Source organism: Alternaria alternata, assembly GCF_001642055.1.
Source record: "Alternaria alternata strain SRC1lrK2f unplaced genomic scaffold CC77scaffold_7, whole genome shotgun sequence".
Classification (NCBI taxonomy): Eukaryota; Fungi; Ascomycota; class Dothideomycetes; order Pleosporales; family Pleosporaceae; genus Alternaria; species Alternaria alternata.
Genome location: NW_017306196.1, coordinates 806,825 through 820,154, shown reverse-complemented (window position 1 = coordinate 820,154; position 13,330 = coordinate 806,825). Strand labels below are relative to the sequence as shown.

The following is a 13,330-nucleotide window of genomic DNA, read 5'->3' as shown; positions in this document are numbered from 1 at the left end:
AGCCGCTCTCACGTTATCACTACCCTTGCTCCTACTCTTCTCCCAAGCTGTGAACAATGTTTTCGAATCATTTCGCTGATAGCGATTGAGCTGTGCTGAGGGGGCTCGATCGACGCATTGCCTGATGCGACTTCAGGGCTCCCATGGAGGTTAGTTGCCATCACAAGGCGAAGCGAACGAGTGATCACGTCGATCAAAAAGAGATACAGAGTCACAGAACAGCCAAAGACGATCAAGACTGCTCCACTACATGGTGGAACCAAAAAAGTGATCGCAGCCAGGCCTCGCGGCAACCCATCGTACTGTCATCCCACACGTGTGGTTCGACAGCCGCAACAGGCTCAGCGCCGCGCCCCAAGTGTGGGCGGTACCCTGCAGTTTGGCATTTTGCTTAGCGACGGACTCGTAGTCGGACATTGGCTGACATGGCCTGGGGCCATTGCCTCTCATCCCGTCACCAGCTATCAAACACCCCACTGCCGTGGCGTTCGTGCATTCGGGAGAGGGGGATGTTCATGCCTGTTTGCTGGGAGATTATCAAAGCGGCATCGCCTATCCTGTAGCGGAAGCGATGAAGCTTTGATGCTCTTTCCTACGCTCAGCCTCCATATAGCTACCACAGACCCCTCGGTTTAGGTGTTGGTTCGTGAGCTTGTCAATCAAGCGACTCGCCTATCCTTATACTTAGCAACGCGTTTGCACATGCTCCTTATTTGAGCGTTCCCAGCGGCGACCTTTTTTATTTTTTTGCTTGTTCAGTATTGGGGCGGACGCCAAGGGTCAACTGCAGACTTGGAGATCCCTGAACGTGTAGCGATCGACCAATCTTCACTTTCCCATCCGCCTGCACGCAATCCCTTCTCTCTCTACGACTCTCTAAAGTCTACATAATTACCTCGCATCTTTTCGGATTTGTAGCCAGTAACCGCGCATTGCCGATACATGACACATTCGAGTCCAACAAACATTTAATCGAAAGAGCGACGACCCGGGAAACGACAGGATGGATCCCGTATCTTCGGGCTTGGACCCCACACTCCCTCTGGAGACGTTTGGTAATACCACAGATCCCACGGGAGGCGATTCGAGGTTATACAATCTCAATGTGTTTTACAATGTGAGTTTGGCTACCAGAGACGGAACCGTAAGGTTTTAGTGGTAACGCGGGGCTAATGCCATGTTTCTCTAGCCCGGCGATATCGCTTGGATGATCACATCAACCGCCCTCGTGCTTCTTATGATACCGGGTGTAGGGTCAGTAACCCAACTCCACTTTGAAACTTTGCAACCTTGCAACCATGTACACAGGTCTAACGGAATTGCAGCTTCTTCTATTCCGGGCTGGCACGCAGAAAGTCGGCGCTATCGCTACTATGGCTGTCTGTCATGGCGACTGCAGTCGTCTCTTTCCAATGGTTCTTCTGGGGTTACTCTCTAGCCTTTTCGCACAAGGCTGGAAAGTATATTGGTGCGCTGGATAACTTTGGCCTGATGAATGTGCTGGGTGCTCCTTCGGTGGGAAGCCCGCGTATTCCTGATCTCATGTTCTGTGTCTACCAGGGCATGTTTGCTGCTATCACGTATGTTTATCACACTTTGGTCCTCAAAACCGATGCTAATTGTAAACAGCGTTGCACTTGCCGTTGGAGCTGTTGCCGAGCGAGGACGCATGCTACCTTGCATCATCTACATGTTTGTCTGGACGACTATCATCTACGACCCCATTGCATGCTGGACCTGGAACTCATCTGGATGGGTCTTCCAAATGGGTGGCTTGGACTTTGCTGGCGGAACTCCGGTTCACATTGCATCCGGATGTGCTGCCCTCGCCTACTCTTACATGCTTGGAAAGCGAAGTGGTCACGGTACCCAGGAACTCAACTACCGTCCCCACAACGTCACGCACATTGTTATCGGCACTGTATTCCTCTGGGTGGGGTGGTTCGGCTTCAACGCTGGTTCGGCTCTGTCTGCTAACCTACGCGCTATCATGGCTGCTGTATGCACCAATCTTGCTGCCTGTGTTGGTGGTATTACCTGGTGCCTAGTTGACTACCGTTTGGAACGCAAGTGGTCCACCGTTGGCTTCTGCTCCGGTGTTATCGCTGGTCTTGTCTGCATCACCCCTGGTTCTGGATATGTCCCTGCCTGGGCTGCTGTTGTTTTCGGTGTGTGTGGTGGTGTTGCTTGCAACTACGCGACGAAGCTCAAGTATTTCCTCCGCTGCGATGATGCCCTCGATATCTTTGCTGTCCATGGCGTTGGTGGCTTCATCGGAAACATCCTCACTGCGTTTTTCGCTACGTAAGCCATACACGATAATTTTCATTTTTGAAAATTCGCGTTACTAACCATTATGCAGTGACTACATTGCGCATCTCGATGGTTACACTGTTATCGATGGTGGTTGGCTCAACCACCATTGGGTGCAACTTGGCTATCAACTTGCCGATTCTTTCACCGGCGGCGCATACTCCTTCCTCGGGACCTGTCTTATCCTCGGAGCTCTTGACTTTATTGGCAAATTCATCCCCGCCTTCAGGCTCCGTGCGACGGAAGAGGAAGAAGCTGCTGGTATTGATGACGTCGAGATTGGCGAGTTCGCGTACGACTACGTCGAGCTCACCCGTGAGGTCAAGATCCCTGATGACGACATAATCGACGAGGGCATGTCAACGCATTCGCTCGAAGGTCACGGTGCTGGCATGGCCATGACGAGCCACCACGAGAAGAACCAAGACTCTGTTGATTCGGCCAACCAGCTCGCTGAATGGGCACATCGTGCGTAATAAGCTCGTAGCTTGTATTTCAGTTATTTTTTCTCGCACCATATATCGCTTTATACCAATTTGTTTCAATAAAGTCTAGGAAGCTTGACGCTCTGTACGTGTGTATGTAAGTGGTTATCGACGATGTAAATGATGGGATCAGACCTGGAAAGAGTAGAGCAAACTTATTATCTGTTGACCTCTTTACCACGGCTCTATGAATATGTAGAAATAATCCTCATTATGTTATAATCATGCGTGGTCCATATCACTCTATCGCCTTTGACTATGAAGATCCATCCTGTGACTGTGTCTGGCGTCGATCGAACCCAGCAAACATCCAACGTACGTCTCAGGGATGCTCATAGTGCATAGCAATTTCTGTGGAACACTCCATCATTAGGAATGTTCTTGTAAGCGTCACGTCAATGCGATACTCCAAACGCCATGGCTTTGAAAGTAGAAACGAACAGGTAAAATTCTTGGATTCTCATTGAGTCATGCTCGGAGGAAACTCCATCAAGAATCAGCTAAGACTTTCCACCTCTTATACGTCTTTCTTTGAACAATAAGTAAAAAAAAAAATCTCGACCTAATAGTCCCAACTCACTATGCTCCGCTCCCTTGTGTGAAAGTGTGACGGTGTGAAGAAAGAAAAGTGACAAGAATGTCCTTGACTAAGCCAACTCATTCGAACATGGCCTCCCTTTGGCGTTGCGCCTTTTTCGCCCTGCCTTTCAGGTACAGTGCTATTTGGCTGGTTGATAAATCTGTCCCATATTCGGTAGCATCGGGATCGACATTCTCAGGTGTTTGTGGAGACCTCTAGCCCGCAGCTGCTCCAACACCGTTGGTGTCCATTGGGCTGCCTCCACCAGCGTTGGATCCGTTCGTCGGCCGTCTGCGTGCCCGGATAGCTTTCTTTCTTCGGTCCACTGGCGCACCCTTTCCGCCTTCCGCTACATCGACCATGTTGAGGTCGTCGTCGTCTGGCCGGTCTGCATCCTCATCATGTTCTTCCCAATATCTTCTCGTCTCGTCAAGCTCAGTAACGTCCGTGGGCCGCATCCGTAACCACTTCATCCGAGGTCCTGATCGTGCGCGCTCGCTGACTCGGAAGCCGTAGATGCGTGGTTCGTAGATGCTGCCTGTGCCGAGACCAGGCGCAAGGTTGTGCGGTGCGACGCCGTTTATGGAAGTGACATTTGAGGGTGTAGTATTCCGCGACTTGCCGTCTGCGCTTTGCGATTGTAATTGCTGTAGTGCATCGATAGTGTTTGACGTGTTGTTGCGCAGCCCACCACCGATGTCGAGGTCCGTAAAGGTCATGAAGAAGAGCGAAGGAAAGGTTGTGCCGAAGAAAGCACCGTCGACGGTTTGGAAGCGCGAGTTAGGCGGGGTATATACGTCTAGACAGGAAGGGCAGAACAGCTTGACGGTCTCGTGGCCAGGGCTATCGTTGAGGCCAACGGGGAGAACTTTGCAGGAGTTGCAGTTCACGCGCGGGCAGGTGCCAAAATGCTGAAGCTCGTACTTTTCAGCCATCTGCTGTATACCTGGTCTAGAGGTGATGTAGCGTTGATGTATGAGTCCGTAGAGGAGTTCAGCAGAGCTCTCTATCACGCTGAGGTCGGATGCTATGCGGAGATGTCTGCGGTCGCCTGCCCTTCGGTAGCCCGGTGCCCTCTCGTCGCCCAGTATCTCATCTTCCTCCTCTTCCTCCTCCTCTTCCTCCTCGTCGTCCTCGTCGTCCTCGGGCTCCACGTCGAGTATCATCTCCAAAGCTTCCTTGTACATGGGTACCTGCGATTGCAGGCCCGTCAGGTTGAAATCATCTTCGATGAAGTCTTCCGACACCTCAGCGAAGTATTCGTGGCCCAAAAGACCGCAAAAGGACGCGATCCACGACTCGGTGACCTGCGAAGATGACGACATGCTGTCTTGGGTGTAGAGACGTCGAGACCGCTTTCTAGACGCGGCTCAGGTTATGACGCGCAGCCGCAATGCGTGCGTGATGCCAGAGACGAGGGGTTCGAAAATGCGAATGTGGGGGTAAATGTGTGTAGGCGTGACGGAAGCCAAAGGCGCCAGATCGTACAAGATGGCTGTGGGTTAGGGTATATTTCTTTTGTGAAGCTGCACTTGCAGCCTTGTTATCGCATGTGTGTTGGCGTTGGGGTAGCGGGCAGGGAAGGGCTCGGCGAAAGTCGTGATCCAGGTGAGGCCGGTGGGGGAGGGGTCGAGCGAGCGCAGAGTCTGGTGAGAGGGCGGTGGAGTGTCTTGCGCCGGTTCTACCTGGCTATCAGTACGGCTAGGCTTGAAGCGTCGCAGAGCTATGTTGCAAGTTGTGTTTTGGCAGATGAAGATCGCAGGTTGCCCTGGCCGAGCTTAGCGATTGGCACGTGATCAGGCCAGGCCCTGCGAACTTGCTAGGTATAGAGGTGAAGCACGATAGTTTCTGTTACCAATACCACGTGGATTCGGAATGAGATCAAGTATTACAATAACAATATAAATGTCTAACATATATCAGAAGAAAGATCTTGGCTCAACAGCTACACATCAAAACAAGTCTCTCAAAATCCTTGCCAGCTCGTCATTCTCATGCGAGAACCCATTCACAAACTCTCCATTTGAGCTAGGAAGTTCATTCGCTGTCCCTCCAAAGCCGTTGAGGTTGAAGATACCTCCGGCAGCCTCGAACAAGGTCGTCAAATCACTAGCCATTCCATGCGGTGTATCAAGATTAGACCCGTTACGGCCGTTTGAGAAGAGGGCTAGATCGTCCATCGAGTGACCTGCAAGACCTGCCATTGCAACAGCAGCCGATGAATGTGCGTCATGGGTGTCGTCGTTGCGTATGACGAGTCCCAGACGGGGCCCGACTTCCTTGATCGTCTTGATAGTTCTCCAGAGACGTTTCGATACGTATGAGTTTGACGATAGGCCACGGACGAGCTCAAGAGCCATGTAGAACTCGTCTCGAGACTGCTGACTGAATTCAGCTGGCGCATGGGCAACAGCTAGGAACAATACTGCCAGAGCCGAAATAAGGAAGTAATTGAACATAGTCTGTTGGCTTCTGTAGATGTCCGATGTTTGGTTGATATATGTCAGTATGCGAATCGTATCCTTGGCGACCTTGACTACAACGTGTGCAAATTCAAGATTCTCCATGATGGTAGTTGCGGTATGTAGTACTGGGCGGTAGATGAGTATTCGCATCTGGTTGGCTCGAAGGTAGAGCACGACCTGTAAACGGTGGACGACTCGTGCAGGAGGTTCGACCTGTCTACCGCTGTCCGGATGAACGAACTTTAATGAATCCGGTATAGTACGGTGCCAGTTCAAAACCTGAAAGTCAAGGAAAGATATGTCATCCTTGTTAATCTTGTCTTGGTGTCCTACATCGGCGACAGACTTCCATACCTTCGAGCCGATGACCGAGTATGATATCATGGCGTTGAGATACGGCGTAGACTCGTGTGTAGATATGTCTGGTTTCGGCACATTAGTATCAATATCCGCGTCTTGCAGAGCAAAAGGCATCCCCGTGCCGAAGCTCCAACGACGATCGAGCACGTAGATTGTCCAGAAAGTCCTAATTGCTGCTGCTTGCTCTTCGGGATCGGGGAAGAGAGCCAAGTACGTATCGCGACGATGTAAGCCCAACTCTAGACAGTGTCGCGCAGCTAGGCCAATGACGCGCCAGGCCATAGCTTCATCATCACGGGTGAAGTGATACATGGCCTACGTTTGTGAGCGAAGTTCAGTCACAAGAGAATCCACTACTCACTGTCAGCACCAAGAGGCTGATTCCATGGAGGCTGACAGGATCGGTCAAGGCCTTGTCCACAATCTTGTGTACGTTCTCGAAGAGTCTCTCGCCCAAAGGGTCCTTTCCTCCGCCTTCGAGGACCAGTGTTATTGCGAGAACGAGCTTCAATACGCTAATCTGTTCATCGACCATTGCATCTGACCCAGGATACGAGCCTTGTATCAGACCCGATCTAGCCGCAGCTTCTACAAACGTGAACAACATCTCGGCATAGCGTAACAATTTGTCCACTTCCAGGATAGGGTACATGGTGCCCATCTCTTCGTGCCAAACATGTACCAAGCGCATAGCCTCGTGCTTGGAGATGGACCATATCGGGTCCTTATCCGTATGCAAGGGACGTTTTGGCACCATGGGGTGGAGTATTGGAGGGGACGCTCTTGGAGTTGCGTCGCGGGTCAAGATGCCATCGTCTTCACCTTCCTCGCCCGCGTTTATGCCCATGGTCTTCAAGCTTGACCTAGCCACCCCAACATTGAATGCATTCGACGTCGGGCCGTGGAAACGAGGGTGTTTGCTGAAGGATTTGGATCGCGAACGGGCGGATTGGGGAGGTAACATGGGCGTCTGCTGGTAGTCAGGGTTGAATGGGGTGCCGATTGAGCCATTGCTCTGCACGTCGACCTGAGCCCGGAGCGCGTTGAGGTTCTGGAACAGGTCATCAACCTGCTGCTGGAGGGAAGTTATGTGTGTTGACATTTGCTTGAACTCGTCGCTGTCTTTGAACGAGTTGCAGCAGTTGGGCGCGTAGGCGCACTCCAGGTTGAGGTTCCCGCAACGTTGGCATGGTGTCTCGCCATTGCACTTGATCTTTCGTCTTTTGCATTCGTTGCACGCGATGCTTATGTATCTGTTGCCTAAACCAAGCATACCAAATCAGTCTCCGGTCGCATGCCATGTCGTGTATCAAGTCCACTCACGCTTCGCGCGCTGTGTGGGCGCGCCATTCTCGTTTTTCCGCTTCGAGTTACTGCTGGAGTCGTTCGCTGGACTCATCGTATCGCTCGCAGTATTCCTGTCCGCTGGCGATGTCGCGCTCATGGTTAATTCCGCCTGCGCGCGAGTGTTCCGCGACAGAAGTCGATGTGTGGAGCTGTCTGATGTCTCCGGTGTCTGTGCTTTGCGGGGATGCCCGAAAGATCCGCTTAGCTTGAGTACGAAGTACGAGGGCGCTCGTCTTCTCCTGACTTGTGCTTTGGAGCCCTTACTTTCATTCGTTTTGTTATTACAGTAATGCAGAAAGCATCGAACGTGCTGAGGTAGCAAGCTATGAAGGTACAGTCAAAGAGACACGAACCGCCTTCAACTCATCAGCCTCGGTAGTGATTGAGGCATCACGTGGGCAAAGTTATGGCATCACCTTCGCGAGTATAGTCCACAAACTTGGACATGTCCATTTAGTAGTACAAAAGGACTTTCAGTCATCATCTAACCCAAATTCATCACCGATCAAATCAGTCAGCTTTGCCAAGTGCTCAAATACCTCACCATCCTGCCTAGCTACCCTCGTCGCTCTGAGAAGCAATGGGTACAGCCTGTGCAGATGCTTTCGGTGCTTGGATTTGACTCCCGGGGCATCAGGTATCGCCTGTGGCTCGCTCTTCAATTTCTCCAGTTGTTCCAGTACAAAAATCAGCTCACGCCTTTGCGATTCTGGTGCAGGCATGCGGCCGCGAAGTGGCTGGTCTGCGATATACGTCTTGAGCGGAAGTGCGCACCTTAGAATGAGATATGGAGCCGCTGCTTGAGCTAGCTTGATGTATTCCGGACTGCTATCGTGCAGGGAGACAAGGCGAAAGAGCTCGGAGAGACAGGCATAGCTCATGTCTGGTCGCCATGTATAATCCAGCTCCGCAGTCTGTCCAAGGCGTATCTTGTAGAGCTCTTCGAGTGGCGAAGTGGCGGTCTCAGGCAGTTCTCCAGGTAGAGGGCTATGGGTCAAAGATGTGGAGAAGAGATTGCGAGCGTATGTACGTCGAAGACTATCTGGCAGCGAAGCGGAGCCGAGCGGTAGCGTGATGAGGTTGCGAAAGTGAGTGAAAGATTGTATGTCGAACTGCTCATCTTTCCCAAGTGAAGTCTGAGCACTAGGCAATGATTGCGCTCGCGTAATGCAGTACGCGATGTCGACGAGTGTGGTCCAAATGTCTTTACTGGATTCAATATGTGGCAACACTGACTCAAGTATTGTTGTGGATGTCGTAGTGGCCTTTTGCCACAGAGTCGGTGCTCTGCCTTCTCGCTGCCACACATACTTTTCCTCTATCGGCCGTGCTAAGCTGGTAAGAGCAAATGACAGTGCGTTGCTTGTATACATCTCTTTCACCCCAACATGTCTGATGGCAATGTCTTGCAGCAGCGTCATTGATGCTTTTGAAAGTGCTACAAAGGTCGGTCCGCGCTTCTCCGGAGACTCAGCCAAAGAGGTATACGGTAGCGCAACAAACCGGCCCAACAAACGTATTAGATACGACGGAATGCCAGTACCTTCTGTCTTGACTGTCGCCAAGCATTCCATGATCTGACTTTGAAGCGTCGTCATAGTATCCAGATCTGACGAGTAAGCGACTTCGTCTGAGTTAACAACGCAGGCTTCGAGACTCGTGAGCATAGAAGGCAAATCTTTGATAAGGAGTCCATCTGCGAGCCGATAGATCGCTTTAAAAGCCTCTGCATATGCTACAAAAGCGTCTTGGTTATCCTCTTCGTGTGTGTCTTGCCAAGCATCTGGAGTGGGAAAGTAGCCTCTCCACACTGCCGCAGTTTTGAGAAGAGGATCCGTGCCCAACACATTGGCGTTTTCGGCCTGAGATAGGATACCTGTCATTGTACGGAATACCGAAGCTCCTAAGGCATGCGAGCGGTAATCGAAGTAGCGTTTCAGGAGTTCGAGTAGCTCTGACCATGCGTCACCGAGCTGGGACCTGTCCAGCTTTTCCATGTAAAGCGTGTTGAGGACGGTAACGGTTTGGAGAACGGCTTTCGTAGTCTCATCCCATTCTTTCAGATCGTCTTTACGTGGTCGTTGCTGTCTATTGTCGTTTTGGATGTCCAAATTGGCCTCTACCATACCGAACAATATAGTGCGAAGGCATAGTAACCACACTTCCGAAGAAAGTTGGTCCGAACAGTTTTCAAAGATCCTTTGTATCGTTTGTATTGAAGAATGTCGCACCTCCATACGTTCATCTGTTGTGATGGATGAGAGATTTAGCAAAACTTGAAGCCATAAAGCTGCAGTATTTCCTTCCTGTGGGCACGTGTGTACATCTCGTTTAACTTGCTCCTTGTCACTGGCTTGAGAAACAACTTTCGTCAATAAAGAGAGGTCGGTCCGTGACTGCAAGTAATCGGACACGTTCCAAAAGAAGGTAATCGCCTGTAGCAGGTTAGGCGTGTACCATGGGCTCGGAGCAGAGACTCACAGTGAGTGACATGTTCAGATCCTCTCGCTGGGAGCAGAACCTGCGCAAGAGTTCTAGGAGCGTCGAGAGGCAAGCATCCGGAACAGCGGTCATGAAATCCGAACAAACGAGGTTGGCTGTTGCAAATGCGGATCGAGCAAGAGACCTTGAGATAACGTCTACAGTGGTATTAGTGCTTTTGCTGAGGTCTGAGGTATCGACGTCTTTTGTAGCACCCTGTTCTGGTGCTGCTTGATGAGTAAAGACGCTCATCAAGCTTTCGATGACAGAGGTCCAGCCAGCAACTAGCGACTCTCCACATTGCTCAATCACGTTTTTGAGTGCGTCAAGAGCTATCTGGTGAACACGTATATCCGTATCAGTGATCGTGTCTTTGCTGATACCATCATAGTGATGGAGGTCAGTAATCTGTTTTTGCAATGCAGCAAGTATGCGAGCTTGGATTTCTTCGCGCTGCTCATCGGACATGGAAAGCTCAGCAATCTCCCTGACCGTCCTAGCTAGAATATCGGCTGCCAGCAGCCTCGTAGATGTGGCTTTTCGACCGTCGGTAGAGTAACGCACAACTTCTCGAATCAGGATATCCCATCCACTTTCTGCGGGATCATATTGCGACAATCTGCTTTCGTTTAGCGAAGCCAACTCTCCGATTTTGTTCAATGCGAACGCCGAATCGCGGGAGTTTGCATCCGTGTTAAGAGGTATTCCAGATACGCTACCAAGCCGCCGCTGATGCAAAACCTGGGGGCGGCCAGAAGTGGTTGGCGTTCTTTGCCCGCTCTCTGAAGGCGATACACCATTGAGAAGTGAGCAAAGAGCTTGCAACACCTCAGAGAAGGAATCGTTAGGAAAGTCCACAGTACTCTCGAAAAGTCTGCGAGCGGCGCTCTGCACAGCTGAGGTTTCTGCCTCCATCTTCTCCGTGTTGGTTTCCATATCCATACGATTTCCAGATACAGATGCACGACTGCTAGTCTGGCTGGACAAGGATAGCACTAGATCGGCTACTTGAAGCGTCTCAAAGACGATGGACCAGGCTGATTGCAGCGTCGGGCCCAACGCGATTGCCAAATTGAGCAGAGCCCGTAGACACAATAGATTGCGAGGTCCCAGTGTAGGTGCTGACACATCGTGTGAAGGGCGCCGGTTTTTATCAGTGGACATTGAGGAAGCTTGACTCACGAAGCTGTCTACGCTGAGCATCCCTCTTGCATTAGAGAAGATACCAGGCTTTTCACCCACAGGTGACGCAGCGTTAGCTAACAGCAAGTTTGACGGGACTGCTGCCTTGCCCATGGTTGTGAGAAACGCATCTCGCGGTGTTGAGAGTCTAAGAAGTCCAGCGACCTGGGTGAATTTCTGTATGGCTCGGACTAGAGCCCGATAATAGTCTGCGTCAAGCGTCGCATTGAGAAATGTTGAACAGGTTGCAAGGACTGCAGGCCAGCATTCCGTGACCAATTTCGTTGAGATTTGCACGTAGGGGTACGCTGCGTGATCGGTCAAGTCCAGAGGGTTGACTGGTATAGTCTTTTTGCGGAAAGAGTGAGTTCTCGAGAGCCTTCGAACGTTTCGATCTGGAGATGCGTCTGTGTCGTTTTCGTTCGTCTCCTCGGCCTTGATTTTCTTCCGATTCCGATTTTCATGATGTACGGTCAGAGGAAGAACAAACTTCGCTAAGCTCTCGGAAATATTAGTGATGCAAGTTAGCACCAGACTATATATGTACGTTTCAGGTAATGCAGGCGGCTCGGTTTTGTCGAGATGTTCGATACAAGGAGTCTTGAGAGAACTCCACTGCATGCTGATACCTGAAGGACGAACATTGTTGCTACTATCGCTCACGGAGCCCCCTATGACGCCGGCCAATGCACCCGCTTCTGCAACAGCTTGGTCTGACACCGCGGCACTACTGTCCTCAAAGCCAGCGGCAGCTGTCGAGTGTTGGCCTAAGCCAATGATTGCTGGTTTCTCGGTCGCAAGACGAACGAAAGCAGCTAGATTGTCTCCGAATATGTTCTTTTTTCCGTTTTCCGCATCGAAGAGCGCATAAATTGCTAGAAGAAGTCTAGAATCAGCGTAGATGCTGCGGAACACTTCGAGGCAAAGAGCTCTTTTCCATGCCTGAGAAGCCTCGGGATCGAGCATGTGGTTCAGAAGACCAAGCGCAATCTCGCATTCGGAGGGAAGCGTGTCAAGGTGATATCGGATGATGAGATGTAGTATCCGGATGATACGAACAGTTACTGCGAAGGACAGACGGTCAGATAGCGAGCGAATTATCAGCGGCATCAGCTGGGATCGCATGATGTAGATCTGCTCAAGATGGGTCGTCATGATCTTATTGTGATTTGATAAGATGGCCTCGATTAGTTCCAGTGTTGAGGCTGGCGGCAGAGAAGCGAATCGCATGAAGATGGGTTTCTCTCCTACGACGAGTGCAATAAGATCGGTAAACATCTAAGCTCGATCAGTAAAGCCTCTAGCATGGAAGAGGTTTACAGACCTTGTAGGCATCGTTCGCTGCCGGCCTGACGGATACTTGGCCATCGTCGCCTTTCACCTCGGTCACTGTAGGGATCTCTAGGGACTTCTCTTTGCGCTTGGTCAGTCTACAACACGTATGTACTCTTAGTTCGACAAAATACCATCTTCTGATGCAACCCTGTCGAATACAACAATGACTAGTTGTTGCAACGTAGCTGCAGCCGTGTTGCTGACGGCGAAATTCTTCGCATTCTGAAGACTTGAACAGATTTGCAGGACAGCGGATAGTGACTCGCTCCGTATTTCCGCGGGGTAGTTCTGCACCAGTGAAGGCAACGCCTGCAGTATCTTCAACTGAACATCATGACCTGGTAGTGTTAGCTATATTGAAAGCGCTCGGTGATTGACCTTCTTTACTTGATGCCACGGATCCCCGAAATGCTTCTAGTACTTCTGTCAGCCGTTCTCGTGGCAACGACCGCGAAACACATAATCTCTGGAGACATGAGATTCCTGTAGATGCGAATTTGGCGTTCTGAGTTCCACAGGCAATTAGAAAAGGCGAGATGAAATGAGGCCGTCGGGAGAGATCTTTACTGCGGTCAATATATGTGAAGCGACGGACATTGGGCTAGCTCACCAGCCGAAAGTTGAGCCTCAGAAGTATTAGAAAGAGACTTCAAGTCTTTCAAAGCTGCTTCTGCAGCATTTCGTAGTTCTGTGTTCTTGCGCTTTGCATCCTGTATAAGGTTGCCTAATTCAGCCGCCAAGATTTGAGCTGTCATTCTTTTGGTATGAGCCGGAGCATCTGG

General features: G+C 50.8%; 4 protein-coding genes across 4 annotated transcripts; 1 reads left to right on the top strand and 3 right to left on the bottom strand.

Moving 5' to 3' along the window:
* Positions 1-699: 699 nt before the first annotated feature.
* On the top strand, positions 700-3,224 carry CC77DRAFT_789071 (ammonium transporter-like protein). The gene is made up of 5 exons (XM_018533186.1): positions 700-1,117; positions 1,190-1,254; positions 1,326-1,580; positions 1,630-2,304; positions 2,363-3,224. The coding sequence occupies exons 1-5, from the start codon at positions 1,004-1,006 to the stop codon at positions 2,787-2,789; spliced, it is 1,536 nt and encodes a 511-aa protein (XP_018387598.1). The 5' UTR covers positions 700-1,003; the 3' UTR covers positions 2,790-3,224.
* CC77DRAFT_789077 (hypothetical protein) lies at positions 3,192-4,816 on the bottom strand. The gene has a single exon (XM_018533187.1). The coding sequence runs from the start codon at positions 4,701-4,703 to the stop codon at positions 3,594-3,596; it is 1,110 nt and encodes a 369-aa protein (XP_018387597.1). The 5' UTR covers positions 4,704-4,816; the 3' UTR covers positions 3,192-3,593.
* Positions 4,817-5,330: 514 nt separating this feature from the next.
* On the bottom strand, positions 5,331-7,647 carry CC77DRAFT_932767 (hypothetical protein; the record flags this gene model as incomplete). The annotated part of the gene is made up of 3 exons (XM_018534275.1): positions 5,331-6,518; positions 6,565-7,463; positions 7,527-7,647. 3 exons carry the CDS (start codon positions 7,645-7,647, stop codon positions 5,331-5,333), a joined length of 2,208 nt encoding a protein of 735 aa, XP_018387596.1.
* Positions 7,648-7,835: 188 nt separating this feature from the next.
* CC77DRAFT_789055 (hypothetical protein) lies at positions 7,836-12,990 on the bottom strand. Its single transcript, XM_018533185.1, has 5 exons — positions 12,936-12,990; positions 12,680-12,886; positions 12,538-12,621; positions 10,032-12,491; positions 7,836-9,985 (listed from the first exon to the last, which is right to left on the bottom strand). Exons 2-5 carry the CDS (start codon positions 12,680-12,682, stop codon positions 8,024-8,026), a joined length of 4,509 nt encoding a protein of 1,502 aa, XP_018387595.1. The 5' UTR covers positions 12,683-12,886; positions 12,936-12,990; the 3' UTR covers positions 7,836-8,023.
* Positions 12,991-13,330: the final 340 nt, after the last annotated feature.

Coding starts and splice junctions, on each gene's coding strand:
- CC77DRAFT_789071 (XM_018533186.1), top strand. CDS start 1,004: ATGGATCCCGTATCTTCGGGCTTGGACCCCACACTCCCTCTGGAGACG. Junction 1,255..1,325: donor CTTATGATACCGGGTGTAGG/GTCAGTAACCCA, acceptor ACGGAATTGCAG/CTTCTTCTATTCCGGGCTGG. Junction 2,305..2,362: donor CTCACTGCGTTTTTCGCTAC/GTAAGCCATACA, acceptor ACCATTATGCAG/TGACTACATTGCGCATCTCG.
- CC77DRAFT_789077 (XM_018533187.1), bottom strand. CDS start 4,703: ATGTCGTCATCTTCGCAGGTCACCGAGTCGTGGATCGCGTCCTTTTGC.
- CC77DRAFT_789055 (XM_018533185.1), bottom strand. Junction 12,492..12,537: donor CAGCGAACGATGCCTACAAG/GTCTGTAAACCT, acceptor GATCGAGCTTAG/ATGTTTACCGATCTTATTGC. Junction 9,986..10,031: donor ATCTGAACATGTCACTCACT/GTGAGTCTCTGC, acceptor AACCTGCTACAG/GCGATTACCTTCTTTTGGAA.